The sequence below is a fragment of the Artibeus jamaicensis genome, unplaced genomic scaffold (assembly GCF_021234435.1).
Source record: "Artibeus jamaicensis isolate MK-2021 breed Jamaican fruit bat unplaced genomic scaffold, CSHL_Jam_final contig_797, whole genome shotgun sequence".
In the NCBI taxonomy this organism is placed as follows: Eukaryota; Metazoa; Chordata; class Mammalia; order Chiroptera; family Phyllostomidae; genus Artibeus; species Artibeus jamaicensis.
Window position 1 is genome coordinate 29,713,084 of NW_026521977.1, and position 27,862 is coordinate 29,740,945.

The window sequence follows — 27,862 nt, forward strand, 5'->3', positions numbered from 1 at the left end:
GGGTCAAAAGGACCTCCGTGAGGCCCCACAGTGAAGAGGGGAGACACAAAGCCCTCTCCACCTGTGGGGCCCACTTCACAATTGTCACCCTGTTCTTTGTGCCCTGTGTGTTTACTTATATGGGTCCTTCATGTACTTTATTTATAGACAAAACCATGGCAGTGTTTTATGGTATTCTGACACCTATGCTGAATGCATTCATTTAAACCCTGAGAAATGAAGAGTTAAAAAATGCCATGGAAAATCTCTTCACACAGTAAGTACTGCAGGTGGAAAATGACTGGTAAAGGAGAGACTGAAAATGACTGTATTGCTGTTAAGAGGAACAAATGTAAACTTCTTTTCTGTTATCAAATAGCATCTTATTTAATCTTTTCTATCCATTTATCATCAAAGACTTTTACGGTTTACTTAGTCTTTTCACTTGAATTGCATAATTTGATCATAAAACAACTATATGAAATGTATATGGCATGAATGAATGTTATCCTTGTTTTTACTTTTTAAAAATTATTTTATTGTTTCTCAAGTACAGCTGTCTGCATTTACCCCCCATTAGTTGCCCCCCACCCCAGCCATCCCCACCTTCCTGCCCTGATTTCATCCCCTCTTGGTTTTGTCCATATGTCCTTTATAGTTGTTCCTGAAAACCCCTCTCACTTCCCCCCATTATACTCTTCTACCTCCCCTCTGATTCTGTCAGGTTGTCCTTAATTTTAATGTTTCTGGTTGTATTTTGCTTATTTGTTTGTTTTGTTGATTAGGTTCCACTTAAAGGTTTTAGAAATGATAAAAATATCCACTGATGTGCTTCAGCAATTAACCATGTATCTAGCTTTGATGTGCCTAAATGAAAACTCAAAATCATTTATTTGTGATTCATCATCCAAATCTTTAAATAGCAATCCATGTTAATATCATTTGAGTCTGTGTGGTAATTGAGTTGTATAATGTGAGGCATAATATAGCATAAGGTAAAGTACTTCATGCTTAGCTATATATAGGAGTTTGTGTGCATCTAAGCTTGGCCTCTATTTCTTTTTCTCACCCTTTGTGACATCAGCAGTATGGCTGCTACACTGGAGCAGAGAGGGTACGGTACTTGACTCTGGAGCAACATCAACTTGAGTTTGGTTCTTACTTCACATGCTCACTCATGGCATGACCTTGAGTAAGTGACCAAACTTTTATAAGCCTCTAATGCTCACATTTAAAATAAATGAAGATAACAATACCTACAGTGTTTCTGTAAGAATTAAGTTACATAATCTATGAAAGTTCTTAGTCAGATTTCTGGCACATATATCCCTAACATGTTGTACCTGATATTATTATTTGTACCTCAACCTTTTCCTAACCTTTTATAAGGAGATTGCTTTTGTTTGCTTTTGTATCTCTTCTAAGTTTAAAATATGAAGTGCTTAGAACAGAGTGGTTTCTTTTTGGGCCAATGATGCAAAGTGGACTTTCATTCTTCCTCATTCTATTTCAGACTCCAAGGTTCTGGTGTCCTGGAATCTGAAACATCCATCCATGTTCATCCTGTTCCTTTTCTGGTTTTACCAACTCTTATCATATCCCTCCTGGGGCTTATCTCTTTAATATTGCAGGTTCCCATAATTTGTAATAAACTTATCCTTTGTTTCACAGATAATCTGTAAGTCACCATCATATCCACTTTTTATATGATGAAAAAAGCAAATGACATTAGTATGAAAAATACTAATTTCTCTACTGTAAGTCCTCAAAATTAGTTTTCAGTAACCAATAAATTCAGATCTGTGGGAAATAATGGTTTTACCCCCAAATTCTGTATCTAACAAAAACAAGTTTTTGCTGAGTTCTTGTGCAAAATAAACATTGTCTTATTTCACTTCGCCACATTTTGAAGTCTAATGGTAGCTACATATAACTGAGACCTTCGGTTCTATACCTATCATGTCTGCAGTTAGGTAATAACTGAGCTAATTTTCAAATCAACTGAGAAATGTGAAATCATGGTGAGGCTTACTTGAAAACAGTTTCTCTGTTTGCCAGCTTGCTACACATTTATCATGAGACTTTCCAGAAAAGCATCCTCACTTTAGCTGAGATTTGAAAAGCACCTGTCATTTCAGTACAGTTAAAGCATCAACTACTCTAAAGGACTGATCCTATTATGCCCTTGGTTTTGTTGTCAGAATCATGATTAGCAATGGCCCAACCAACATATAAATGAATGCAGGACAGAAAGAAATTCCACTCAGAACTTTGCTGCCTCAAAACATACAAAACAAGTGCTTAGGTCATGGCTCCATTCACAGAAGGTGCTCAGTGAACTTTACAGCCACCATCATCTTATTTCCACATTACCCTGTTTTATTCCATTTTTCTTGGGAAATACAATTAGATCTTTAAAAGAAAAATTTGATTTTAAACATACCATGGCTCATATATATTTACAAGATGTTCGCTCATAGGAAACTTTGGAAAAACATGTTTTTCAAAGGCCTTCACATAGAGTGAAAGCTGACTCGATATAAAGTCCTGAGAATGTGGGGCGTGCCAGCATCACAAAATATTTGTCCCCTGGGTGAGAACTCTCCTGAAAACAAGTTTCCAGGCTGTTCCCCAGGAAGCACAAACTCTGTCTAGAGGTAGTTCTTCTGGCTTCTGGCCCTGGGCTCCTTCTTACCAGCCCTGGGCAGGATCCACCAAGGCTGTAGTAGTATCTGAGCAATTTTTGCTATGTTTCAGCCGACTGTTTTTTTTTTAATTTAAATTATTGTTCTACTGAATACATAAATTCAGTGGTGGTCCATACATGTAACAATTTTATGTTGGTTGTCAGTGCCCCTTTGATGAATACTTTGTAAATGGGAGAAGTTTCTATTGCAAGAAACCTTAGTCATCATTTAATCAAATAACAATATTTTGTTAAAGAGAGACTATTGAAGATTTTAGAAAACAAGGGGGGGAAATCTACTTAAACTCACATTATTTGGACTTTAAGACCCTGATCTTCTCCTATTGGTCACATGTGTTCTTAAAATATGAGTAGATTTTGTTGTTACTTCTCTGTTCACATGAAGTGTTACCCAAGATTACTTTTTGGCTCTAGAGCTTCCTCATGACAGTTTTCGCCACTGAGTGTCTGAGGGTGGAGATTAAAGGGTTCAACACGGGTGTCACCATAGTATAAAACACAGCCAGTTCTTTATCAATGGGAAAAATGATTATGGGGCAAAGGTACATACATATACAGGGTAAAAAGAATAAGACAACTACAGTAACATGGGAGGTGCACGTGGAGAGAGCCTTTTGTTGTCCTTCCATTGTCCTTCCCTGCTGTGTATTCTTAGGGAGAAAAGGATGAGGACATAAGAGGTGACGAGAACAGAAAAAGTGAACATACAGCTCAGTCCACTGTTGGCAGTAACAAAAAGTCCAAAGATGTGAGTGTCAGAGCAGGAGAGGTTTAGCAGAGGGGAAAGATCACAGATGAAATGGTCAGTGACATTGGGGCCACAGAAAGGCAGCCAGATGATAAAAAGAATTTGAATCAGAGCATGTAGAAATCCCCTGGCCCAGTCCACAGCCACCAGGAGGCCACACATGTGCCTGTTCATTGTGATGGGTAGTGCAGGGGCTTCCAGATGGCCATGTAGCACTCATGGGCCATCACCAGGAGGGGGATGATCTCAACTCCTCCACAGAAATGTTCAGCAAAGAGCTGAGTCACACACCCACTGAGGGAGATAGTTTACTTTTCAGTGAGTAAGTCAAATACCATTTTGGGGGCCACGATAGAAAACTAGCAGCCATCTATGAAAGACAAGAAAGAAAGAAAAAATACATAGGGGAGTCCAAGGCTAGGCTGGTGGTGACTGTCACTACAATGGGTAGGTTGCTGGATGCAGAGAGAAAGTGATGATTGAGAACACAGCCAACAATAGTTTTTCATATGCAGGTTCTGGGTCAGGCCAAGCAGGGTGAATTCTGTCTCATTGTTCCTTCCCTCCATGAATACACTTTAGCATTTGGACACTTGATTTATCTGTGAATAGCACAGGGGTTCCAACTGTGGCAGATAAATTTTGATCAAGTAAAGAATTTCTGTTAGGGTTGTTTCCTGTAAGACTGATGGAAACCCCAGGCAGATAAGCCCAGGTTAAATTTGGGTCTTATTGTTAGTTACATAATGAATAAATAACACTCTTTTTCTATCAGCCCACCCCTCCCCTACCTCCTCTCCATACTCATTCATACAAGAGTATACATAACACAGTTTTGTGATTTGACATTCCAGATGCCTGTCCTGGAATTGTGTATGAATGAATATTCTCCCATTAATTGCCACAGTATTTTACCCCAAAGAACAATAGGGATAAAGAGAGAACCCACAGAGGAGCAGAGGCTTGGATGCAAGTGTATTCTCACATGCCTCTCACCTAGTCACTTGTGCTGAGGAGGCTAAACCTCAGAGTTCATCATTCCTGCTATTTTTAATTTGTTTCAGGGTGAATATAAAACATCAGCTGAGTTCAGTTTGGAAATTAGGAGTGATGTAGTCACATTCCAGAAAAACTGAACTGAGTGGATGTTTCAGGGTTCAGTGAGGTATGCCTGGCAGTTAGACTGTGAGCTTGTACTACATTGAAACACTGTTGTCTAAGGGGAGCTTCACACAGGAAGGAAGAAGAACTTCCTGCAGGAGATGAAGCAGACAGCCCGAGGCAGAGCGGAATCCCCAGATTTATTTGAAACACTAGAATTCACTACTTGGAGAACTTGTGTCATGTTTGTTTAGGTCTCAGGGTCATTTTGCAAATCAAAACTCAGTCTAAGTGAGATTAGAAAAATGCTTGGGATCTCTTTATCAAATAGCTACATTGAAGGCAAGGAAGAAGCAATTTGTTGGACAGAGTGTCTTCTTTATAGTCAGAAAGGCTACTTTTTTTTTTTCCACTGAGTACTAACCATATGATATTGTGTACCGATCTTAGTCTACTGTGCCCAGACTTTCTCACCTATGAGATAGGAAAAATGACAAATGGTGCAGAAGATCTAAAGAACATAATTATCACACAGGCCAAAGTTTTACCCTAAAGGAAAAACATGTAGCTTCCCCCACACGCCAAATTCTTGCTGAAAGAATAGAAATAAAAAAACTCACATATTATTATTCTCAAAATATTTGATTGTTATAATATTAAGAAAGAAGAGAAACAAAGGGGGAATAAATCAACTAATTATTCAATCTACGAGGTTCGAAAAACGACCAATTATGTTAAGAAAAAAGGTTGAATGAAGATGTCAGTACATCAAGCAATAGAAAAATAATGAACTTGATAAATAAATTTAAAAGTTCCTTAGTATTTAAAAAATACAAATAAAATTGATGAGCACAGATAAACTTAAGAAGAAGCGAATATACTCAAATTGCAGAAGGTCATTATTTAAAAATGATATTTAAAAGAACATTATGCATAGTTCATAAGATATTTTTCAATAGCTGGATAGGCAATTTTCAAATAAAGTGTTTTCTAATGCCATCACCAGTTTAAAAAAAGAAAAGAAAAAGAAAAAAGAGAGAAACCAAAAAAATACCCAAGCAGTATGTATTAAAGTCTTCCAATAAAACATAGATCTATTCACAAACAGAAGAACAAAGAAGGAAATATACATCTGAACTCTGGGTGGGAAAGAGCATTTTAAGTGAAGTGCAATAATATAAACACAGGACAAAACTAATAGGTTCAGCCACAGAAAAATATGAGATACACTGGAAAATACTTGCAACAAGTACAACAGATTGCCATTGTTATAGAAATAGGTTTTACAAAAACAGTCTACTCACCCCATTATTAAAATAGGGGAAAGTAATATAAAGAAGTGTAAGGCAAAACATTAAACATCTAGAAGACATTAGGCGTGAGCAAGGGCAGGAGGGAGAGCCAGCTGGGCCAGGTTAGCAGCTCTCTGTGACTGTTTAGGAAGGGATCCTAGAGTCTGGCACCTAAAGCACTGAGTTCTAATCATGGGAGGTTGGGTGCATGAGGCAGACAGCGTCTATCAAACAGTCTCAGTAATACCTGTCTCACAGTTATAGGGAAGATTGTGCACTTAACACGTGAAAACCCCTAAGTCAGTGCAAAACTGATATTCTACTGGTAATGCCCTGAGGATAGACACATGGAGGCTAGAGGAACTGCTCTTTCACAATAAAAATCTGAATGAAGCTGAAGAGTAAGAGTTTTGTTAGCTCTTCTATGTGTATATGATGTTGGGCAAATTCCTCAGCCTCTTTGCACCTGAATTCCCACATCTACAGAACGGGGGTGATAATGGTACCTATCACAGGACTGCTGTGGGGGTTCTATGAGATAAAGCATATAAGGTGCTTAGATTAGTGTTTGGCATAGGGGAAAGGCTCACTGTCTGTTGTAATTTTCTGTTATAGGAAATCAGAGCTCATGATGGGAACAGTTCCGGATTTTGGCAAGAATTGTCTCAATTCTTCTATCTATCATTTATCTACATATCCATCCACCCATTTATCTTATCTTCTTTACTTTTATAGTTGGTAGAATCAGGGCAAATCCAGAAATTAGGATAGAAGAAAGACCAAGTTTTAAAGTAGTGAATATTGATTCATAAGTCATTGTAATTCTGAAATCTTTCTCTGAGTTCTGATCTTCTTTTTACTAAAAAACTCTGACAGTGAAGTTGAAAATCCTCGAAAAGTTGTAAGAGATAAAGGAAATGGGAATGCAATGAGAACTAACAAATAATGTCACTCTGCCAAGTGTGGTATTTTATCTAATGCTCACATAATCCACATGAGGGAGAAATTAATAATTCTGTTTTATGTTTAAGGAGATTGATGCTCACAGTGAGCATCATTTAGTCAAGGTCAAAAGAGCTGATATTTGGTAGAGTTCTGATTTAAATGCCAACTGATCTACTTTCTAAGCCAGAGATCTAACAATTACATTATTGTAGACCCTTTTGACACCAGGGGTGTCACACTCATTTTCACCAGGGGCCACATCAGCCTTGCAGTTGTCTTCAAAGGGCCGAATGTAATTTTAGGACTGTATAAATGTAACTATTTGTTAACAGTTAAGCAAGAGCTTGGAGCTGCTGCCATGTAGAAACAAGGTGCTGGCCCTGGATAAAACAAGGTCAAGGGCTAGATTCAGACCAAGGGCCCTGTGTTGCCATATGTGCCTTAGACACTTATTCCATGATTGCCCCACACACTGTGGGTGGTGGGGGAGGAGATGCTGATTCAGACTGGCTGTGCATAATTTCGAAACACGACATACCATAGCCTATGGGGTACATACAAATCAGTGCTTTGTGTGATTTTTATCACTATAAATACCTATGTCAATAAAAGAAGAAAGATCTCAAATGAACAACCTAACCACCTTTATTATTAAGATACTGGTGGGAAAAGAGAAAGATAAAACCAAGGCAAACAGAAGAAAGAAAGTAACCATGATTCAGACAGTAATATAAAAATTAAAGAATTAAAAACCCCAATAATGGTATTTTTAAAAGGTCACCAAAATGACAAGACCTTTGCTAGATCAACTAAAAAGAGAGATGGAAGATTCCAACTATTAAACTTAGTAATGAAAGTGGGGACATTACTACCACCTTACAGAAATAAAAAAGATTACAAAGGTATACTATGAATAGTTGTACAACAATGATTTACTTAACATAGATAAAATAGACAAGTTCTTAGTAATACACAAACTACTGAAACTTGACATGGCTCCTGGCTTCTGGAGTCCGTGGCATTATGGATGAGATAAGAAATTCACACGGACTACCAAATCCTGTGGAGGAGAAGGGGCAGTGCAGCTTTTCTCTCAAGGGGAGAGCACCTCTGAGTATCTCAGCCACCCTCTTAAGAGGAGAGCACCTTGACCCTTGCCTTGACAAGCTTTTATTGGGTTCAATTTGCACAGGAATACAGGATGTATATGTAAAGCCCATCAAGCATTGTCAGGCAGAAGTGATTAAGCAACAGGTAACACTCAAAGAACTCTGAGAGCTTATTCTGAGTCAGGGTCAGATAGTTAAAGGGCCGTAAAACTTTGAGGAAGAAACTCACTTCCAGCTTGGACCCTTATCATTTAAATTGAGGGTATTAGCAAATAGGTTTCATGGGATTTTATGAATTTTTTCTTAAGCCTGATCCCCTAGGGAACCTTCCTTTTCCAGAACAGGGCTGCAACCACTTTCAGCATTGTTTCAGGCTTAAGTCAGGCAGCGGAAGTAAGGCAGCCAAGAGTTTAGGAGACTTCTTTCAGGCAGAATGAGGACTGAGGCTACATCAGAGCTGAGGGTGAGGATCCATCACCCTCTTTTTCTATAGCCCCTCCCTCAAGTTCTTCCCTAGGGCCTCTAGTCATGGCCATGTTTATCTTAGATTGTTTCTCTTTTGAGGAATCTTGCCCTTCATTATCTAACCAGTCATCTGCCTGGGGCCAAGCAGGGTATAGAGAAAGGGGGCAGAGGCAGTGCCCCTGCAAGGAATATAAGCTTTGTCTCCTAAGTGGCTTATGGTCCCAAAGTCCTTTACTCAGCCTTAGCCATGGGGGATTACAGCTTCTGAAACCAGGCAGGGAGGTTCCCAACAAAAATTGATACAAATGAAATAGATAGTATGAATATACTTATAATGAGTTAAGAGATTGAATTAGTAGTGTCAATTAACAAAACAACTTCCCACACACACAAAAAGCAACTAGGCCCAGATGGCTTCACTTGGAAGTGAATTTTACCATACTTCTAAGAAAGAATTACTACTGATCCTTCATAAACTCTTCCAAAAAATACAAAGGAAAGGAACACTTTCTAAATCATTGTATAAGACCAATATTGTCTTGATATCAAAATTAGACAAAGACATCACAAGAGGAGAAAACCGCAAGAAACTCTTATTAATTTAGATACAAAAATACTTAATAAAATACTAGCAAACTGAGTCCAAAAGGCTATAAAAAAGATTATACACCAAGTGGGATTTATTCTAGGAATTCAAGGTTGGTTTAATATATAAAAATTAATCAGTGTAATACACCATATTAGTAGGTTAAATGATATAATGCTCAGTGATGGTAGATACTATTATTACTATTTTTCCCAGTGCTCTATCCACTGCCTAGCCACACATTGAAAAAGAAACAGCTGCTTTAGCTCTTATGATATGTTATTTAAACCACAGCCTCTCCTAAGGCTGTAGAGTACTTGCTTTGTATGTGTTTGCGAGATAGAAGAACATACATGGCTATTCAAATCTCCTTTGTCCTAGGATATTATGTATGAAGACAATCTGAGGAAATCTTCTCAGTTAGGTAAGTTCTTTTACTGGATGGCCAGTAGAACTCCTAGACTCCCCACAAAAGTCAACAAAAGAGATAACAATTATTTTTATATTTTCATACCATGCAAGTTGGCACTGGGATTCTAGCCTTCAATTGGCCTACAACTCTAGATATCATTCTGTCTGAAAATATGTCAAGTTGCAATATTCCTACAGAGTATAGCCTGGAATGTGTACAGTACAGTTGAGAGACTGACTCAGTACTTCAATCTCCTCTGTTGACCTCAGCCAGTGAGGAAATTTCCTCAGGGATATGCAGCCTTAATGAAATAATATGTTGTTGTTGTTTACATAGTATGGAGAGTCATTCTTGCCCCTGTCCATGACACACAAAGGCTTATAAGAAGGGTGCTTTATCAAGTAATCTTCCAGACCAGGAATATCGGCTATTACTACATAAGTTTAAATGCAGGAAAAAGCACCAGTTGGGTGAAGGTGTGTTGTTCATAGAGGAATCCTCCTAAATACCTGTTTCTAAGCCAAGATTTTTTTTAATGTTGTTCAGTAACAGTTGTCCCCATTTCCCCCCTGCCCTGTTACTCTTCCCTGCCCTACCCACCCACCACCCCACATTCAATCCCTCCCCCGTCCCACAGTGCCCACCCTTGCCTTTTTTCTTGGCTCATTTTTACATGTTGCTTGACTTGACTCTTCACTAAGGCAAGATCTTTAAAAAACAGAGATAATTAATTCCTGGGAGGGCATAGCCTTAGGTACATAGATAGGTCCTTTAATGCTGTCAGCATCCCCTCGGTATGCTAAAAAAGAAGGTGCTTTCTTATTTCAAGAGCAGAATAAGAGGGGTTGGTTATTAGGTGATAGAAATGTTTGTGCCACTTGTTCTATAACTAGAGCTAGCTGCTGAAGATCTGAAGTTCCCCTTAGTACCTGAGGTCTTAGGGTTTCAAATTCAACATCTCGTTTTTTCCTTTGACTTGAATTTTTAAGGCATTAGTGCTTTAAAAATGCTTGATGATTCCATTTGGACAAATTTGTGTCATTTTGGTATTATTTGCTTCCTGTAATATTTGCATCCAGTCAGTAGGGGCTTGAAAAATATCCATTACACAGCATTATGTTTAGACAGCTACATATATAGTTATTTCTTACTTATAAATACACTGGGCATTCTCTTTAACTACAGAGGCAACCATGGTAAGTTAACCAGAATTGCTTATTTTCAATCCAGGTTTCACATTTCTATTTCCTGCCAAGAGGTTTATAATTAAGATCATTGATGCATGACTTTCTGACATTTGATGGGGATCGCTTTGAGATGTTCTAGGATATTTTGCAGAAATATTTGCTATTCTCACTGTACATGACTATATCTATATAATCAGGGACAGATTTACAGTGTGTGGATCCCTGAATGAATTTCCAGGCTTGGGAGTATGAGACACTGTAGTAGTGCAGCAGAGTAGAGCTTGACGGGTCACCAAAGGTTTCCTCCAGGGGTAGGAGATGTGATGTGATGGTTTGTATAGTCCGGGACTGATCACTCATGTCCTTGAAACAGGGCTCTGCCTTTGATAATTTATAGGCATGAAAGGGGGGAACCCGTCTTGTACTGATAGAAAGAAATATGAGAAACCAATGAAGAAATGTGGGAAACAATAGGAGAAGAAAGAAGAAAAATTTGAGGTGAAGCTGAGACAGGGAGTGTGACCTTCACTGTGGTCAAGACATGTTAGTATGGTATTCTATCACGTAAATGTACCATAGTTTTTTGATCCAATCATTTACTGATGGGCACTTAGGCTGCTTCTAGTACTTGGTCATTATAAATTGTGGTGCTCTGAACACTGGGGTGTATAAGTTCCTCTGAATTGGTGTTTCAAGGTTCTTTGGGTATAATCCTAGCAGTGGAACAGCTGGGTCAAAAGATAGTTCCATTTGTAGTTTTCTGAGGAAATTCCATACTGTTTTCCAAAGTGGCCACAGCAGTCTGCATTCCCACCAATAGTGCACTAGGGTTCCTTTTCTCCACAACCTCTCCAACACTTGTTGCTTGTTGCTTTGTTTATGATAGCATTCTCACCAGTGTAAAGTGGTATCTCATTATGGTTTTAATTTGTATCTCTCTGATGGCTAGTGATGCTGAGCATCTTTTCATTTGTATGTGGACCCTCTGTATGACCGTCTTAGAGAAGTGTATATTTAGGTCCTTTGCCTATTTTTTAATTGGATTGTTTGTCTTCATGATGTTGAGTTACATGAGTTCTTTATACATTTTGGAGATAAACCCTTGTCTGATGTATCATTGGCAAATACGTTTTCCCATACGGTTGGTTCTCCTTTCATTTTAATGCTATTTTCTTTAGTCATGCAGAAGCTTGTCATTTTGATGAAGTCCTAGTTGTTTATTCTTTTCTTTATGTCCGTTGCTCTAGGTGACATATCAGTGAAAATATTGCCATGTGGAATATCTGAGATTTCCCTGCCTATGTTCTCCTCTAGGGCTTTTATGGTGTCATGACTTATATTTAAGTCTTTTGTCTATCATGAATTTATTTTTGCTCATGGTGTAAGTTGATGATGTAGTTTCATTTTTTTTGTATGTAGCTGTCCAGATCTCCCAACATTATTTGCTGAAGTGGCAACTCTTACTCTATTTCATATGTCTGCCCCAGGTCAAATATTAATTGACCATAGAGACTTGGATTTATCTCTGGGCTTTTTATTCTGTTCCATTAGTCTATGGGTTTGTTCTTACATGATGGAATACTAAACAGCAGAAAAAAAGAAGGAGCCCCTACCCTTTGCAACAGCATAGATGAATCTGGAGAGCATTGTGCTAAGTAAAATAAGCCAGGAGGTGAAAGGTAAATACCATATAATCTCACCTATAAGTGGAACATAATCAACAAAACAAACAAGCAAGCAAAATATAACCAGGCACATTGAAATTAAGAACAAATTGACAGTAACCTGAGGGGAGGTGGAAGGGGATAATGGAGGTAAAAGGGGAAAGGTTTCTGAGAATATCTATAAAGGATACATGGACAAAACCAAAGGAGGGTACGATCAAATGTGAGAAGTGAGCATGGCTGGGAGGTGGGAATGGAGACAAATGTATTTGAATAACCATAAAAAATGTGAAAAAAAGGGATTAAAAAAAGAACTGATAAAAAAGACATGTTAGCAAGGGACAGAGGAGAAGGACAACATTTGCATTCTGTTTCTCAAAGGAAATTTTTGGCTCTAGAACTGAGATCTGTAAGAAGAATGTATTAAAATATGAGATATGTGAGGAAATGAAGTACCTTCTGCTATGGTTGTGAATGTGTATTAATCTTCAGGCCCAGGGACGCTTTTCATTCTGACTGTACTCAAACTTTCTTGGATCTGTTCTAAACAGTAAGACCTTATTTCTGCTACATAGATTGTAGTCCCAACAATATAGCTGAATTTCTGCATCCATGAATTGAGCCCCCTTTTAGAGAGTCAAGACAAGTATTGCTAAAGATAAGAGATGAAAGTCAATTCAATTTGCCACCATAGGGTGATTTTTTTCTTGTATACAGCTTGTCTTAAGGCATCATAAGAAAGGCAAGGTGTGGTGGTGGGAAAAAATTAGTGTGTTGAACATTAGAAGATTTGTATCCTTGCTGTGATCTGATATAATCAATTAGCTGCATTTCCTTGGACTTTACTTCTCTGGGCCTTGGTCTCCTTATCTTTAAAGAGTGTATTTAAAGAGTTGATGAAAATGTGAGGTTCCAAAGGATTTCTAAGGTACAACAACTCTAGGGTCTTGTCTGGTGGGTCCTCAAACTCATTAGCATTTGACAGGTTAGCAAAAGCACTGCCATGAATTTCATGTTGGTCACAGAGATGGTGTTAGGTATCAAGTGACTTGTCCAAACTCTGAGATGGCTGATTCCTAGAGGCAGACAGGCTCTATACTGGAGATGTCCTAATGTTAAAGACCTAGAGACAGACATTGTGGATTTGAGTACAGGTTCCTCTATTTCCTTTTATCATTATGACTTTGGGCAAGTTGTTTATCTTCTCCTACTCACAGTTTGCTTTTCTTTAAAATATAGATAACAGTGTACCAATCATAAAGCACTGTCGTGAAGATTAAGTAAAACAATTCATGTAAAGTACTTAGTATAGTGTTTAGTACAGAGGAAACACTCCACAAAAACTATCACATTGTGTAAAAATAAATCTCTGCATGCTATGAAGAAGGGTGAAAGCAGAGTTATAATGAAACTTTACATTTCAAAGTATCTGGACACGTGAAATTTAAACACTAATGGAGGTTTCTATGCTTGGAAGTTTGTCTGCTTAGGTCTTTGCCTTTTCAATTTGTGGGCCTTGTTATGAAAGACCAAAATCCTCAGGTAGATCAACATTTTCTCTGCTGCTCATTTCTTTGAAAATATGGGTATTAGAAAGTTTGAGTGGTAATAGGCACACTGATGTTCTTTGAACCAGGGCAGAAAAAGAACTGATTCTGTGCTTGAGCCTCTCAATTAACAGAAGGCATCAAAGACATCAATTTTGACATGAGACCAAGCTGTTTTTCTGTGATGTGGGACAAAAGGAGCAGATGGAAGCTGTAGAAGGGAAGTGTTTTACAATATGTCCTAAGTACTTCAAGGTTTGCAAGAAACTGAAGTAATAAAAGAATTAATGATGATGAATAGGTCAAGTTTGTGTCTGATTTCGATTATGAAATCTAACCTTTGGCACAGATCTTACAGAATTTGTGGAAACATTTTAGTAGTCAGTTATTGGTTCTCTCAAGGGCTCTCTAGAGAAGAGGTGGCAATTAGCAGTGCACTCAACTTTCTTCTGTAGGGTTCCAGTCCCTGGAAGGATTCTTTGATGCAGTGGGATATCCAGAAGGGAGGCTGCTATACTGAGGCTGGGACTCTCAGGCTAGCTTCTCAATGAAGCACTTGTGGAATCATCTTAAAAAGGTTTCCTTCCCATGTAACTCATTATGTTCCTTGTCCATTTGTAACACGGACAGGTCATCTCACCCTTTAGTGTTTGCTTCGGGAATACATTAAGATATAGAGAAGAAACGAATCTGAGGTCCAGCAGAAAGTGAGTATGAATAATGGCAAAATCAAGTTTTAAATGCTATTTGGAAGTTGAATTAAATGATATGTGTATTCTTCATCAAGTAAATGTTAATAGACTTTGCATTAACCTTATCTGGTTGATTATTTGAAGTTGGCATATTGAATATCAGCATCAATGGTTTAAGTTCCTTTTTCTTCTTTCTTTTTAGAGGTAAAGCATTTCTTCCTGGAGTTTTTAATCACACATACTATGAAGATGGAGAATAAAAGGAATGTGACTGAATTCATTTTAACAGGTCTTACACAGAACCCCCAAATGCAGAAAGTAGTGTTTCTGTTATTTTTGGTTCTGTACCTGGTAACACTCTCAGGCAACCTGCTCATTGTGGTTACCATTACTACCAGCCAGGCTCTGAACTCCCCCATGTACTTTTTTCTGACCCACCTTTCCTGGATAGACATAATCTATTCTTCTTCTTCAGCTCCTAAGATGATCATGGACTCCCTTCATGAGAAGAAGGTAATCTCTTTCAATGGTTGTATGGCTCAAGTCTATGCAGAACACATTTTTGGTGCTACTGAGATCATTCTGCTGACAGTGATGGCCTATGACCGCTATGTTGCCATTTGCAAACCTCTGCACTATACCACCACCATGAGCCACAGGCTGTGCACTTTCCTTCTGGGAGTGTCCTGGGCTGGAGGATTTCTCCATGCAACTATTCAGATCCTCTTCATAGTATGGCTGCCCTTCTGTGGCCCCAATATGATTGATCACTTCATGTGTGACTTGTACCCTTTGTTGAAACTGGTCTGCATGGACACTCACTCTCTTGGTCTCTTTGTTGCTGCCAACAGTGGGTTCATTTGCTTATTAAACTTTCTCCTTTTGATGGTCTCCTATGTGGTCATCTTGCACTCCCTAAAGAACCATAGCTTACAGGGGAGGCGCAAAGCCCTCTCCACCTGTGTCTCTCACATCATCATAGTCATCTTATTTTTTGTGCCCTGCATATTTGTGTACCTGCGTCCAGTAACCACGCTGCCCATGGATAAAGCTGTTGCTGTCTTTTACACGATGGTGGGCCCTATGTTAAATCCCTTAATCTACACCCTCAGAAATACTGAGGTAAAAAATGCTATGAGGAAGCTCTGGAGGACAAAAGTTACTATAGAAAAAAATTAAATAGAATCATTGAGCATTACAGATAGAAGTAATAGAGAGAATTCAGTTCAAGCCTGTTAGATCTGTAGACGAAACCATTGACTGTAAGAAGAAGTTGGGTAGTACTTGCTGATAGCCATTTAAGCACAGAGTCAAAAGTTAGACTGGAATCCAGATATACTGTTTCCCAAGAGTCTCTTATCAGCATAATTTACTGCTTCTTAACAAATAAATAATGGTATATTACCTGGAAATTTGAAGTATCTTTAGAAGCTAAAAGTTATGGATCTAGAGTATTGGATTGGTGTTAAAATAATCTTGTTATGTAACATAGAGATGTTGGTTCCCACTGGGATTCCAATGTTTGGGAAAGGTGAAGTTGTTTCCCAGTGGGTGGGGAAATTCAATGGATTTCCTTGGGCCAGAACTAGTTTATGGTTGCTAGACAGAGACTGATAGTCAAGAAAGGGCCTGGCAAACTGGGAGTGGCTCACTCTGGTGCTGGTTGGCTGAGGCTGGTGAACAAGGAACTGTGTTCTGGACTGGCAAGCAGAAAACAATCCTGTTGTAGACCGCTCTGCCTGGTTCTAGGACTTGTGTGTCTACCCCTTGTGGCTAATTGCGAGGGACGACTTTTGGAGTGCCAGCCACAGGAGATAAAGCTTGTCTCTGGTAGCAAATGCTGCCTCAGTTTCCTCTCCCTGCCCCCAAAGCTTGGCTGGAAGTCAATGACAGGTAAGACCCCTCACAGTGGGGGGCAACCTAAGCCAGACTCAGTCACTTGGGAGGCCATCATGGAAGGACTCGGGTGGGGGGGGGCTGCAACAAAGAGCAATGGACTCTCGCACCACCCCTGCCCCCCCCCCCCCCGCCGGCTTTGACATAGCCCAAGTCCCCATGTTCTCTGGGAGAAGTGCTTCCTGGTTCTAATCCCCTTAAACCTGAATACCTGTTGGGGAGAGATGCAGCTCCTTGCCTTGCTAGAGTGTGTCCTGGGGAAGAATCTGGCATCACAAAGACTTGCTGATAAACCTGTGAAATCTGCTCTGCTAAGAGTGCTTTCATTCATATGTTAAGGGTTTGAGCAAGAAGGCCTAAAACTCTGTTCCTGACAGACTCTTACTCATAGTAAGCCCTCTGATTTCTTTGAAATGTTATCTACTGTTTGGTCCTTGCTGCCCTGTATTTCTGTGTATTACAACCCCAAAAAAGGCCCTAGAGGAGGGGGCTTGTGGCCTTTTTCTCCTTAGAGAAACTGGCCACTGCTGGCCTTTTTCCCCTGAGAAACTGGCCACTGTCCATGGCCGTTTTTCTCTGGGAAATTGGCCACTTCTCTTCCATAAGCAGATCACATCATATCTGTCATGATTACTCTCATTCATGGTGGCTGGGGGGAACTTACGAGGAAAGCTGTCCCCACACAACCCTTTGGGGTACAGGTGGACCAATGCTCTAGTCATTCATTGTCTGCTGCTGAGTCCTGGGATGGTAAGGCTGTGAGCTGCTGGCAGCCCAAGATCACAGCAGCAGGTCACAAGGGAGCACTGGCCCAGTGAAAGGGCCTGGAGCTGGACACAGCAGTGTTCACTGAACTCTGCTTCCTCATTGTTGCCACCAGAACTCAAGCCTCCATTCTCTCCCATTCATATCACTACAGTAACCTCCTAACTGTGCTCCTGTTGGCTGCCTTGTTCTCTTCAATCCACTTCCCATACTGTAACTAGAGTTATTGTCCTAAAACTAAAATCTATCTATATCACTCAATGTGGAAAACAGTATGGAATTGCCTCAAAAAACTAAAAATGGAACTGCTGTTTGACCGAGGGATTCCACTTCTGGGAATACATCCTAAGAAATCAGAAACACCAATCAGAAAGAATATATGCACCTCTATGTTTGTAACAGCGTCATCTACAATAGTCAAGATCTGGAAAGAGCCGAAGTCCCCATGGGTAGATTAAAAAGCTGTGGTACATTTACACAATGGAATACTACTACTCAGACATAAAAAAGAAGAAAATATTACCCTTTGCAACAGCATGGATGGACTTGGTGATGATTATGCAAAGTGAAATAAGCCAGTTAGAGAAAAACAAATACTGTATAATTTCACTCATATGTGGAATCTAATGAACAAAATAAACTGATAAACAAAATAAAACCAGAGGCATGGATAGTAGGAAAGGACTACAGATTTCAGAGGGGAGAGATTGGGGGGAGCTGGAAGAAATTAGTCAAAGAACATATAAGCATGTGTGCATAACCCATGGACACAGAAAACAATGTTGTGAAAATTGGGTGGGAGCTCGGTGGTGGGGGGCAAAGGGGAGAAATACGGGATATCTGTAACAATGTCAACAATAAAAAAGGACTTTTGATCAAGATGGAGACATATGTAAACACAAGTTGACTCCTTGCACAACCACAGCAAAATTATAACTAAACTACAGAACAACTATCACTCAAAACCATCAGAAAATCAAGTTTTATGGAATCTGACAACTAAAGAATTAAAAATGTCACATTCATCCAGAGAGGTAGGAGGAGTAAAAGGGTGGAGTTGTAGAGATGTGGAGTCATGGAATGGGCTGGTCCCACATTAATGTGTGGTGGATAAAAATTGGGAGAGATATCCAGGGAATGAAGGATCCCACCCCTACACTGGACCACCAGGCCCAGTGTTCAGGTGTCAGGAAGATAAGCCCCCATAACTTTTGTGTGTAAAAATTAGTGGGGGTTGAGTTGGTGGAAGAAACTGTGGGATTCTTAGCAATCTCCTTTTAAAGAGACCCACACACAGACTTACTCAGACTCATTCCCTATGGGCTCCAGCATGAGGGCAGCAGCTTGAGGGCACTATTAGCATACAAGGAGGAACTGAAGCATCAGGGCAAGAGCTGGGGGACAGCTTTCTCCCAGACAGAACTGTAGGAGTGACCATTGTTCTATTTCTGAGCCCACCCACTCCCCTGGCCCAGAGCCACAGTGTGGTGGCACTATATCCAAGACTCCATCAACCTAGTTCATACAGTTTTCCCTACCCAGGTGATTACTTAAGGTTCTGTCTCATCCAACTTAGGGGCTCACCCAAGGTGTTTACAGTGGCTTTTCCATAGGAGTGGTTTGACTTGGTGTAGGCTTCAGAGCTTCCTGAATCTGATCAAACTAGCAACAGCTGAGTCCAGCCCCTGTGCCTCTTGCTCCCAGGCCTGGCTCTAGTAGAAGCCACCTGCAGATCACTTTACAGTTTATGCCAAGAGGCACCAGACGGAACACAGGTGGTGACTGACCTTGGCCTAGGAAACCCCAGAGCCTGTGAACCCAGTGAACAATTACAGACCACATCAGAGCACCAGTACTCAACCACTTCCAAAAGACATGGAGGGAGGTGATTGGTGGCCAGTGGTCACAGCCAGTCCTAAAGATGACTGGCCTGGATAAGTCCATCTCACTGACCTGCTGCCAGCAATCAGGACTCAACTACAAGAGGAAGGAGTACACAGCCCACACAGAGGGTACATCTCAAGTACTCAGCTTGAGTAATAGGAAGTTTAACAGACAGATGAACCCACTGTTGGAAGCAACAAGGAGCCTTAGAGTATGGGTATCAGTGCAGGCAAGATTCAGCAAAGGGTTCAATCACTCATAATGTGATGTATGACATTAGAGCCACAGAAGGGTCATCTGAAGATGAACAAAATCTGTATGGTTGCATGAAGAAAGCCTCCCACCCACACTACTCCCAGCAGCAGGCCACACACCCGCCAGTTCATGATGGTTGTATAATGCAGGGGCTTGCAGAAGGCCACATAATGATCATGAACCATCACAGTCAGCAGGATGCCCTCAGCACCTCCAAAAAATTGTTCCCCAAAGATTTGAGTCATGCATCTATTGAACAGGGTGGTGTTCTTGAAGTGAAGAACTACAATAAGTAGGTCATGAAGTGAATCTACAATAAGTTTGGGGGTATTGACAGAAGAATGGCAGGCATCAATAAAGGAGAGATAGGCAAGGAAAAAGTACGTGGGAGATCCCAGTGTTGGGCTGGCATTGATGGTGATCACGATGAGCACATTTCCTACCACACTGATGACATATATAAAAATAACACAACAAATACAACTTTCTGCATCTTTGGATTCTCTGTGAGCCCCAGTAAAACAAACTCAGTGACATTCCTCCTGTTCTCCATGTAGTTTTAAAAATATATTTTATTGATTATGCCTTACAGTTGTCCCATTTCCCCTATTTCATTTCTCTACCCCAATATTCCCCTCCTTTAGTTCATGTCCATGTGTCACAAGTTCTTTAGCTTCTACACTTCCCGTACTATTTTTGCCCGCCCCGTCTATTTTCTACCTACTGTCTGTGCTACTTATTCTCTGTATGTCCTCCCTCTTCCTCCTTCTCCCACTCCCCTGTTGCTATCCCTCCATGTGATCTCTATTTCTGTGGCTCTGCTGCTGGTCTAGCTGTCCGCTTAGTTTGCTTTTGTTTTAGGTGTGGTTGTTAGTAACTGTGAGTTTCCTGTCCTTTCACTGCTCATATTTTTTATCTTCTTTTTCTTAGATAAGTCTCTTTAACATTTTATATAACAAGGGCTTGGTGATGGTGAACTCCTTGAACTTGACCTTATCTGAAAAGCACTTTATCTGCCCTTGCATTCTAAGTGGAAGCTTTGCTGGATAGAGCAATCTTGGATGTAAGTCTTTGGATTTCATGACTTGAAATACTACTTTCCAGCCTCTTATTGCCTGTAAGGTCTCTTTTGAGAAATCAGCTGACAGTCTGATGGGAACTCCTTTGTAGGTGACTGTCCCCTTATCTTTTGCTGCTTCTAGGATTCTCTCCTTCATTTTAATCTTGGCTAACATAATGATGATGTGCCTTGGTGTGTTCCTTCTTGGGTCCACCTTCTTTGGGATCTCTGAGCTTCCTGGATTTCCTGGAAGTCTATTTTCTTTGCCAGATTGGGAAGTTCTTCTTTGTTATTTGTTCAAATAAGTTTTCCACTTGTTGTTTTTTCTCTTTCCTTACTAGTACCCCTATTATTCAGATGTTGAAACATTTAAAGATATCCTGGAGGTTCCTAAGCCTCTCCTCAATTTTTTAAATTCTTGTCTTTTCATTATTTTCTGTTGGTTGTTTCTTCCTTCCTTCTGGTCCACTCCCTTGATCTGAGTCCCAGTTTCCTTTCCATTACTATTGGTTCCCAGTGCATTTTGCTTCATTTCAGTTAGTGTAGCCTTCATTTTTTCATCTGTATGTGGCTAAAATCAAGCAGTTCTGTGAGCATCCTGATCACCAGTGTTTTGAACTGTGCATCTGATAGGTTGGATATTTGTTTCCTAGAAGTATTGGGTCTGGGGCTTTGAACTGTTCTTCTGCTTGAGCCATAATGTTTTGGTATGTTTGTGCCTGTTTCATATGAAGAGCAGAGGCTTATGTGTTCACCAGGGCAGGTCAACCCAGTGGCTGTGTTGTGACTAAGGGGGAAGTCATAGAGGTAGCAATGGCATTTATTGGGCTCTCTCTTGAATTTCGGTCTTCTCTTCTGTTTCCCACAAGCAGATTGGGCCCTTCTGGTGCTGTTTCCTGGGTGTGTGGGCTTGTGTACGTTCTAGGACCCTGTGAGTCTCCCCAACAAACTCTCCTGTGGGGCTGGGAGCCTTTCCTGGCACCTCAACCTTTGAAAGTTTTTCCAGTTGGTGCTTTTAGGCTTTATTTCCCATCTCTGGGGCCCTGGGTTGCGCGGTCTGTCTCACTGACCGTTTTTAAACCTGCCTGGTTCATCTGTGCATGAATGTATGTCTGAGGTCAACCAGCCATGTTGCAAGCCTTACTGTGTTTGCTAGTTTGCTCCCGATGCCCGGGTCCTCTAACCACTGCCTTTTCCTTCCAGGACCCCTCTCCGCCGGCTGCTGACTCTACCCCTCTTACCGGTCTGGATGAATGGTTCATTGTCAGACTTCGGTACAGTTCAATTTTCTGTCTGTTTTGGTTGTGATTTTGTTTCTAAATCTTTGTTTTCCTTAAATATGGATGTGTGAGGAGGTACAGTGTTTCCACCTATGCTTCCATCTTGGCTGGAAGTCCTCATGTATTTCATGTGACAGTTAATTACATTACCTGAAAAGAAAATTATTTTTATTAATGAAAACTTTAATTAATTTAACTTTTTATTCTAATATAGAATAAATTCTTGGTTTCTATTAAGTTGTGAGTTCTTCTCAAGGGTGTGTATGTGTGTCTTGGAAAGAGAGTTTTTGAGTTCTTGAAGAATAACCAAATTGCCTCCTAGGTGCAGTCTTTGTTAAAATTACAGACACAAGGAACTTTTGTAAAGATACAGGCAAGAGGCCAGCTGTACATACTCAATCATCCCTGATAAGCAAGAGTCTGACTAGAAATAGTAGATTGCACACACAGGGGCAGCTGAGCCTGAAAAGGAGGTAGTCAATGGATGTAAAGTTTATAAATGCAGAGCTTCAGAATTTTTCCTTAATCTCTCAGAAATGGGGAACTAGTGATTAAATGGAATGTGAATGGAAGAATGAAGGGGAATGTGAAGAAGGAAGAATCTTAGATGTTATTTAAGGAAAAGATCTGTGTGTGTTTTGGATGCAATGGGCCGAGGTTCAGTAAGGGTGTTGAAAGTAGACTCAGGAATCTCAGTAGCATAATATAGTAGTTGAATAAGGAATAACAGGGCATTGGTGATGGGAATGTAAAGAGTGGAACTAGTTAAAAGTAGTTATAAAACATGTTTCCTAAATTCAATGACTTTTTAAGAGCTAATAATATATAGTTTTATGTATATTATATATATTATATGTAAGAGTAATAATATAATACTTTTAAGTGATGGATTGCTATGTGCATAATATAGTAGCAGATTGCTTGTACACAAGATCCTCTTTAATATAATAACAACCTGTATGGTTGGTATAATAGCATTCATTTTGCAAATGAAACAATCCCAGAGACTAAGGTCTAAGAATTACCATGATGATAATACTAACTAATACAAATTGAGCACTTACTGTGATCTGTATTTTTTTCAGGCATTTGATTAAATCTCACTATAAACCTAGAAAATGGTTACTACTATGTTATATTTATTTTACACGTTAGGACATGAGCATAGAGAAGTTAAGGATTCTGTCAAGAACAAGCAGGTAATAAAGAGCAGAGTGAAGATTAGGTCAGATTATACTTGTTAATTTTTTTCCAGTTAAATTCTTTAAAAATACTTGTTAAATGTTTTAAAAAAGATTTTATTTATTTATTTTTAGAGAGAGGGGAAGGGAGAGAGCAAGCGAGGGAGAGAGACATTAATGTGTGGTTGCCCCTCACTCATCCTCTACTGGGGACCTGGCCCAAAATTCAGGCATGTGCCCTGACTAGGAATCAAAGTGGTGACCCTTTGCTTTGCAGTCCAGTGCTCAATCCAGTGCTCAGTCCACTGAACCACACTAGCCAGGGCCCCATTAAATTCTTAGCTCATACCCTTTATCCTTATGTTATAATAAACAATGTTAAATTAGTAATATCTTTTTGATATGACCATAATAATTATAATGACCTTAATGCGACTTCAGAGGTAAGTTCATGTGGAGCAAATTCATCAGCACAAACATACACACACACGCCACACAATGACAATTGGAATTTCCAAATGTTAAGAAAAATGTGGTACTGCTTTCACTGAACAGCTCTTTTATCTTGGCCTCTCTCTTAGCCCCAAATATTTGCACCTCTAACCCCTTCCAAAATATGGGTCCCCAGACTCTTCTTCAAAATATCAAAAATCATGGCCCCAGTGGTTATGTGTAGTGGTTTGAGAACCAGAAAGACCATATTAGAATCATGTTGCAGTTTCTTTTATCTGAGGTACATTACTTTGGCACCTTACATCCCTGCTTCCTCATCTATAAAGTGAGAACACTAATGTCCACCTGACAGGTTGTTCTGAGAATTACCTGAGATTGAATTGGGGTGTGCATGGAATATTACTATATCTGAAAAGGGTTGAAAAACTGTGTATGGAAGGTAATAATCTTTAATAAGCATTAGTATTATTGAAAAACTTACCTCAGCTGTTTTAGATGATATTAAGGATGTTTGAGGCTGTTTAGAAACAATCCCAGATTCAAACTGACAGCCTCTTGTAATGTCACTTTCATTATGAATATATGTCACATGTGGGGAAAGCTTATCAAGATAATTCACTATCCAATTAATCTTTGTTAAGAAACTGTATATATTGATCCTGTGAAAAATTTTTTGGGTGTATCAATTATACCTCAATAAACCTCATAAAAAAAAAGAAGTCTAAATTTTTTCCACCTAGATGAAAGCATAAAAACTTTCTAACAGAAAACCTGTTCAAACCCTGTTTTCTGGTTTTGAATTTAGAATGGGTTCACTTGAAATACTATGGAAAAATAACCTTAAACAAATGGCTTTGGCCCTGAAGGCAAAGAGACTGCGGAGGAAGCACAGATGGTTCACCCTGTCCCTGGTGAATCTTGCTGCGGGGATGGGGGGGGTCCGGGGGGGTGCGGAGGGAAGCAAACGACACAAACATTTTCTCCTTGCCTTGTATAGATATTTAAAGAGGTTTCCACAAACTCCAGGCACTTTGTCTTGTAGCTACTTCTTTCTCTCCCAGGAATTAATTATCTTCTTTGATGGAAAGCCTTTGTCTTAAAAGCAGGTATTCTGGAGAGACATGCTGAAAACACTCATTCTTCAGTGGAAAATTGTATTCTCTGCACTTGGATGCTAAGCATGAATGGGACTCTCCTCTATCTGAACCTATGTTGTTAAGAAAGCTAAATGCCACGTAAGTGGCTGGCAGAACTCCAGTGTGTGGTCCTCAAATGAAGTGCCCCTGTTGACTTATACCATAGAAAACTTACTATTTTCTTTTTAAAAACATTTTTATAGTATTTTTTCCTTTACCATTTAGTCCCCTTATATCCCCTTCCCCCAGCAATCACCACACACTGTTGTCCATGCTCATGAGTCCTTTTTCCTTTTTTGCTCATCCCTCCCTGTCTTCTCCTCCCCACCCTAGTGGTCATCCTGCTGTCTATAAGTCTATCTCTATTTTGCTTATTAGTTCAGTTTGTTTATTAGATTCCACATATGAAGTGATGTCATATAGTATTTGTCTTTCTCTGATTGGCTTTCTTTTTTCTTTTTAAAAAATTGTTGTTCAAGTACAGTTGTCTCCATTTTTATCCCACCATGGGGTAAAAATGGGGTAAAAATGGAGACAACTGTACTTGAACAACAATTAAAAAAAAAGAAACCACCTGCCCCCACCCCACCCATCCCCACCTCCCACCCTTGAAACTACCCTTTGGCTTTGTCCATGTGTCCTTTATACATGTTCCTTGATGGCCCTTCCCCTATGTTTCCCCATTACCACTCTCCCTCCTCCCCTCTGGTTAATGTCAGTTAGTTCTTTATTTCAATGTCTCTGGTTATATTTTGCTTGCTTGTTTATTTTATTGATTAGGTTGCACTTATAGGTGAGATCATATGATATTTGTCTTTCACTGCCTGGCTTATTTCACTTAGCATAATGCTCTCCAGACCCATCCACACTGTTGCAAAGGGTAGGATCTTTTTTCTTTCTGCTGCATAGACTTCTACTGTGTATATGTACCATACTTTTTTGATCCATTCATTTACTGATGGGCACCTAGGTTGCTTCCAGTTCTTGGCTATTGTGCTGCTATTGAACATTGGGGTGCATAGGTTCTTTTGGATTGGGGTTTTAGGGTTCTTAGGATACAATCTCAGCAGTGGAATTTCTGGGTCAAAAGGCAGGTCTATTTTTAGTTTTCTCAGAAAATTTCATACTGTTTTCCACAGTGGTTGTACCAGTCTGCAATCCCACCAACAATGGATTAGGGTCCCCTCTTCTCCGCAACCTCTCCAACACTTGTTTGTTGCTTTGTTTATGATGGCCATTCTGACCGGTGTAAAGTGGTATCTCATTGTGGTTTTTTTTTTCTCTTAAGTGTTTATTTTATTTTTTAAAAATTTTCTTTAGTTATTTTTCAAGTACAGTTTTTTGTCTATTTCTCCCATCCCAGCCTCCCCCACCCCATGCTCCCCACCTCCCTCCCATTTCCACCCCCCTTAGTTCTCGTCCCTGTGTACTTCCTATTTGTTCCTCCAAATCCTTCTCCCTTTTTCCTCTTAAATTCCCTCCCCTCTCCCCTCTGGTCACTGTCCCCTTGTTCTTTATTTCAGTGTCTTTTTTTTTTTCTGCTTGCTTGTTTGTTTTGTTGTTTAGCTTCCTGTTAAAGGTGAGATCATATGGCATTTGTCTTTCAACACCTGGCTTATTTCACTCAGCATAATGCTTTCCAGTTCCATCCATGTTGTTGCAAAGGGTAGGAGCTCCTTCTTTCTATCTGCTGCATAGAATTCCATTGTGTATATGTACCACAATTTTGTGATCCATTCATTTACTGACGGGCACTTAGGTTGCTTCCAACTCTTGGCTATTGTAAATTGTGCTGCTATGAACATTGTGGTGCATAGGTTCTTTGAAATTGATGTTTTAGGATTTTTAGGATATAATCCTAGCAGTGGAGTTGCTAGGTCAAAAGGCAGGTCAATTTTTATTTTTATGAGAAAATTCCATACTGTTTTCCATAATGGTTGTACCAGTCTGCAGTCCCATCAACAGTGACCTAAGGACCCCTTTTCCCCACAACCTCTCCAACATTTGTTGTTGGTTGCTTTGTTTATGATAGCCATTCTGACTGGCGTAAAGTGGTATTTCATTGTGGTTTTAATTTGCATCTCTCTGATAGCTAATGATATTGAGCATCTTTTCATGTATCTCTGAATCTTCTGTATGTCCTCCTTGGAGAAAGGTCTGTTCAAGTCTTTTGCCCACTTTTTAATAGGGTTGCTTGTCTTCTTGGAGTGGAGTCATGTAAGTTCTTTGTATATTTTGAAGATAAAACCATTGTCTGAACTATCATTGGCAAATATGTTTTCCCATACCGTTGGTTGTCTTTTTACTTTAATACTGTTTTTTTTAGCCATGCAAAAGCTTCTAATTTTGATGAGATCCCATTTTTTTATTCTTTCCTTTATGCCCCTTAGTCTAGGGGACATATCAGTAAAAAAGTTGCTGCGTGAAATATCTGAGATTTTTCTTGCCAAAGTTCCTCTCTAGGACTTTAATGATGTCATAACTTATATTTAAGTCTTTTATCCACCTTGAATTTATTTTGGTGTGTTGAAGACTGCTCTGCCTGGTTTTAGGAATTGTGTGTCTACCCCTTGTGGCTAAGAGTGAGGGATGACCTCTGGAATGTGAGCCACAGGATACAAAGCTTGTCTCTGGTAGCAAATGCTGCCTCAGTTTCCTCTCCCTGCCCCCAAAGCTTGGTTGGAAGTCAATGACAGGTAAGACCCCTCACAGTGGGGGGCAACCTAAGCCAGACTCAATCACTTGGGAGGCCATAATGGAAGGACTCAGGGGGCTGCAACAAAGAGCAATGGACTCTCGCAGCCCCCCTACCCCCCGGCTTTGACATAGCCCAAGTCCCCATGTTCTCTGGGAGAAGTGCTTCCTGGTTCTAATCCTCTTAAACCTGAATACCTGTTGGGGAGAGATGCAGCTCCTTGCCTTGCTAGAGTGTGTCCTGGGGAAAAATCTGGCATCACAAAGACTTGCTGATAAACCTGTGAAATCTGCTTTGCTAAGAGTGCTTTCATTCATAGGTTAAGGGTTTAAGCAGGAAACCCTAAAACTCTGTTCTTGACAGACTCTTACTCATAGTAAGCCCTCTGATTTCTTTGAAATGTTATCTACTGTTTGATCCTTGCCACCCTCTATTCCTGTGTATTACAACCCAATAAAGGGCCCTGGAGGAGGGGGCTTGAGGCCTTTTTCTCCTCAGAGAAACTGGCCACTGCTGGCCTTTTTCCCTTGAGAAACTGGCCACTGCTCACTTCTCCTCCCCAGGCAGATCATGTCATGTCTAGGTCATATTTACTCTCCTCCATGGGGACTTGCAAGGAGAGTCACCCCCGCATTGGTGTATGATGTAAATTGGTGCTTGAATTTCATTTTTTTGCATGTAGCTGTCCAGTTCTCCCAACACCATTTGTTGAAGAGGCTATCTTTACTTCATTTTATGTTGCTGCCTTCTTTGTCAAATATTAATTCACCATAGAGACTTGGGTTTATTTCTGACCTCTCTGTTCTGTCCCATCGGTGTATGT

General features: G+C 39.9%; 1 protein-coding gene and 2 pseudogenes across 1 annotated transcript; 1 reads left to right on the forward strand and 2 right to left on the reverse strand.

The window, feature by feature from the left end:
• Window positions 1–3,006: 3,006 nt before the first annotated feature.
• On the reverse strand, window positions 3,007–4,246 carry LOC128628549 (olfactory receptor 4C5-like; annotated as a pseudogene).
• A 10,437-nt stretch (window positions 4,247–14,683) lies between these two features.
• LOC128628540 (olfactory receptor 4C12-like) lies at window positions 14,684–15,613 on the forward strand. The gene has a single exon (XM_053673110.1). The coding sequence runs from the start codon at window positions 14,684–14,686 to the stop codon at window positions 15,611–15,613; it is 930 nt and encodes a 309-aa protein (XP_053529085.1).
• Window positions 15,614–19,114: 3,501 nt separating this feature from the next.
• On the reverse strand, window positions 19,115–19,787 carry LOC128628550 (olfactory receptor 4C46-like; annotated as a pseudogene).
• Between the last annotated feature and the right edge of the window lie 8,075 nt (window positions 19,788–27,862).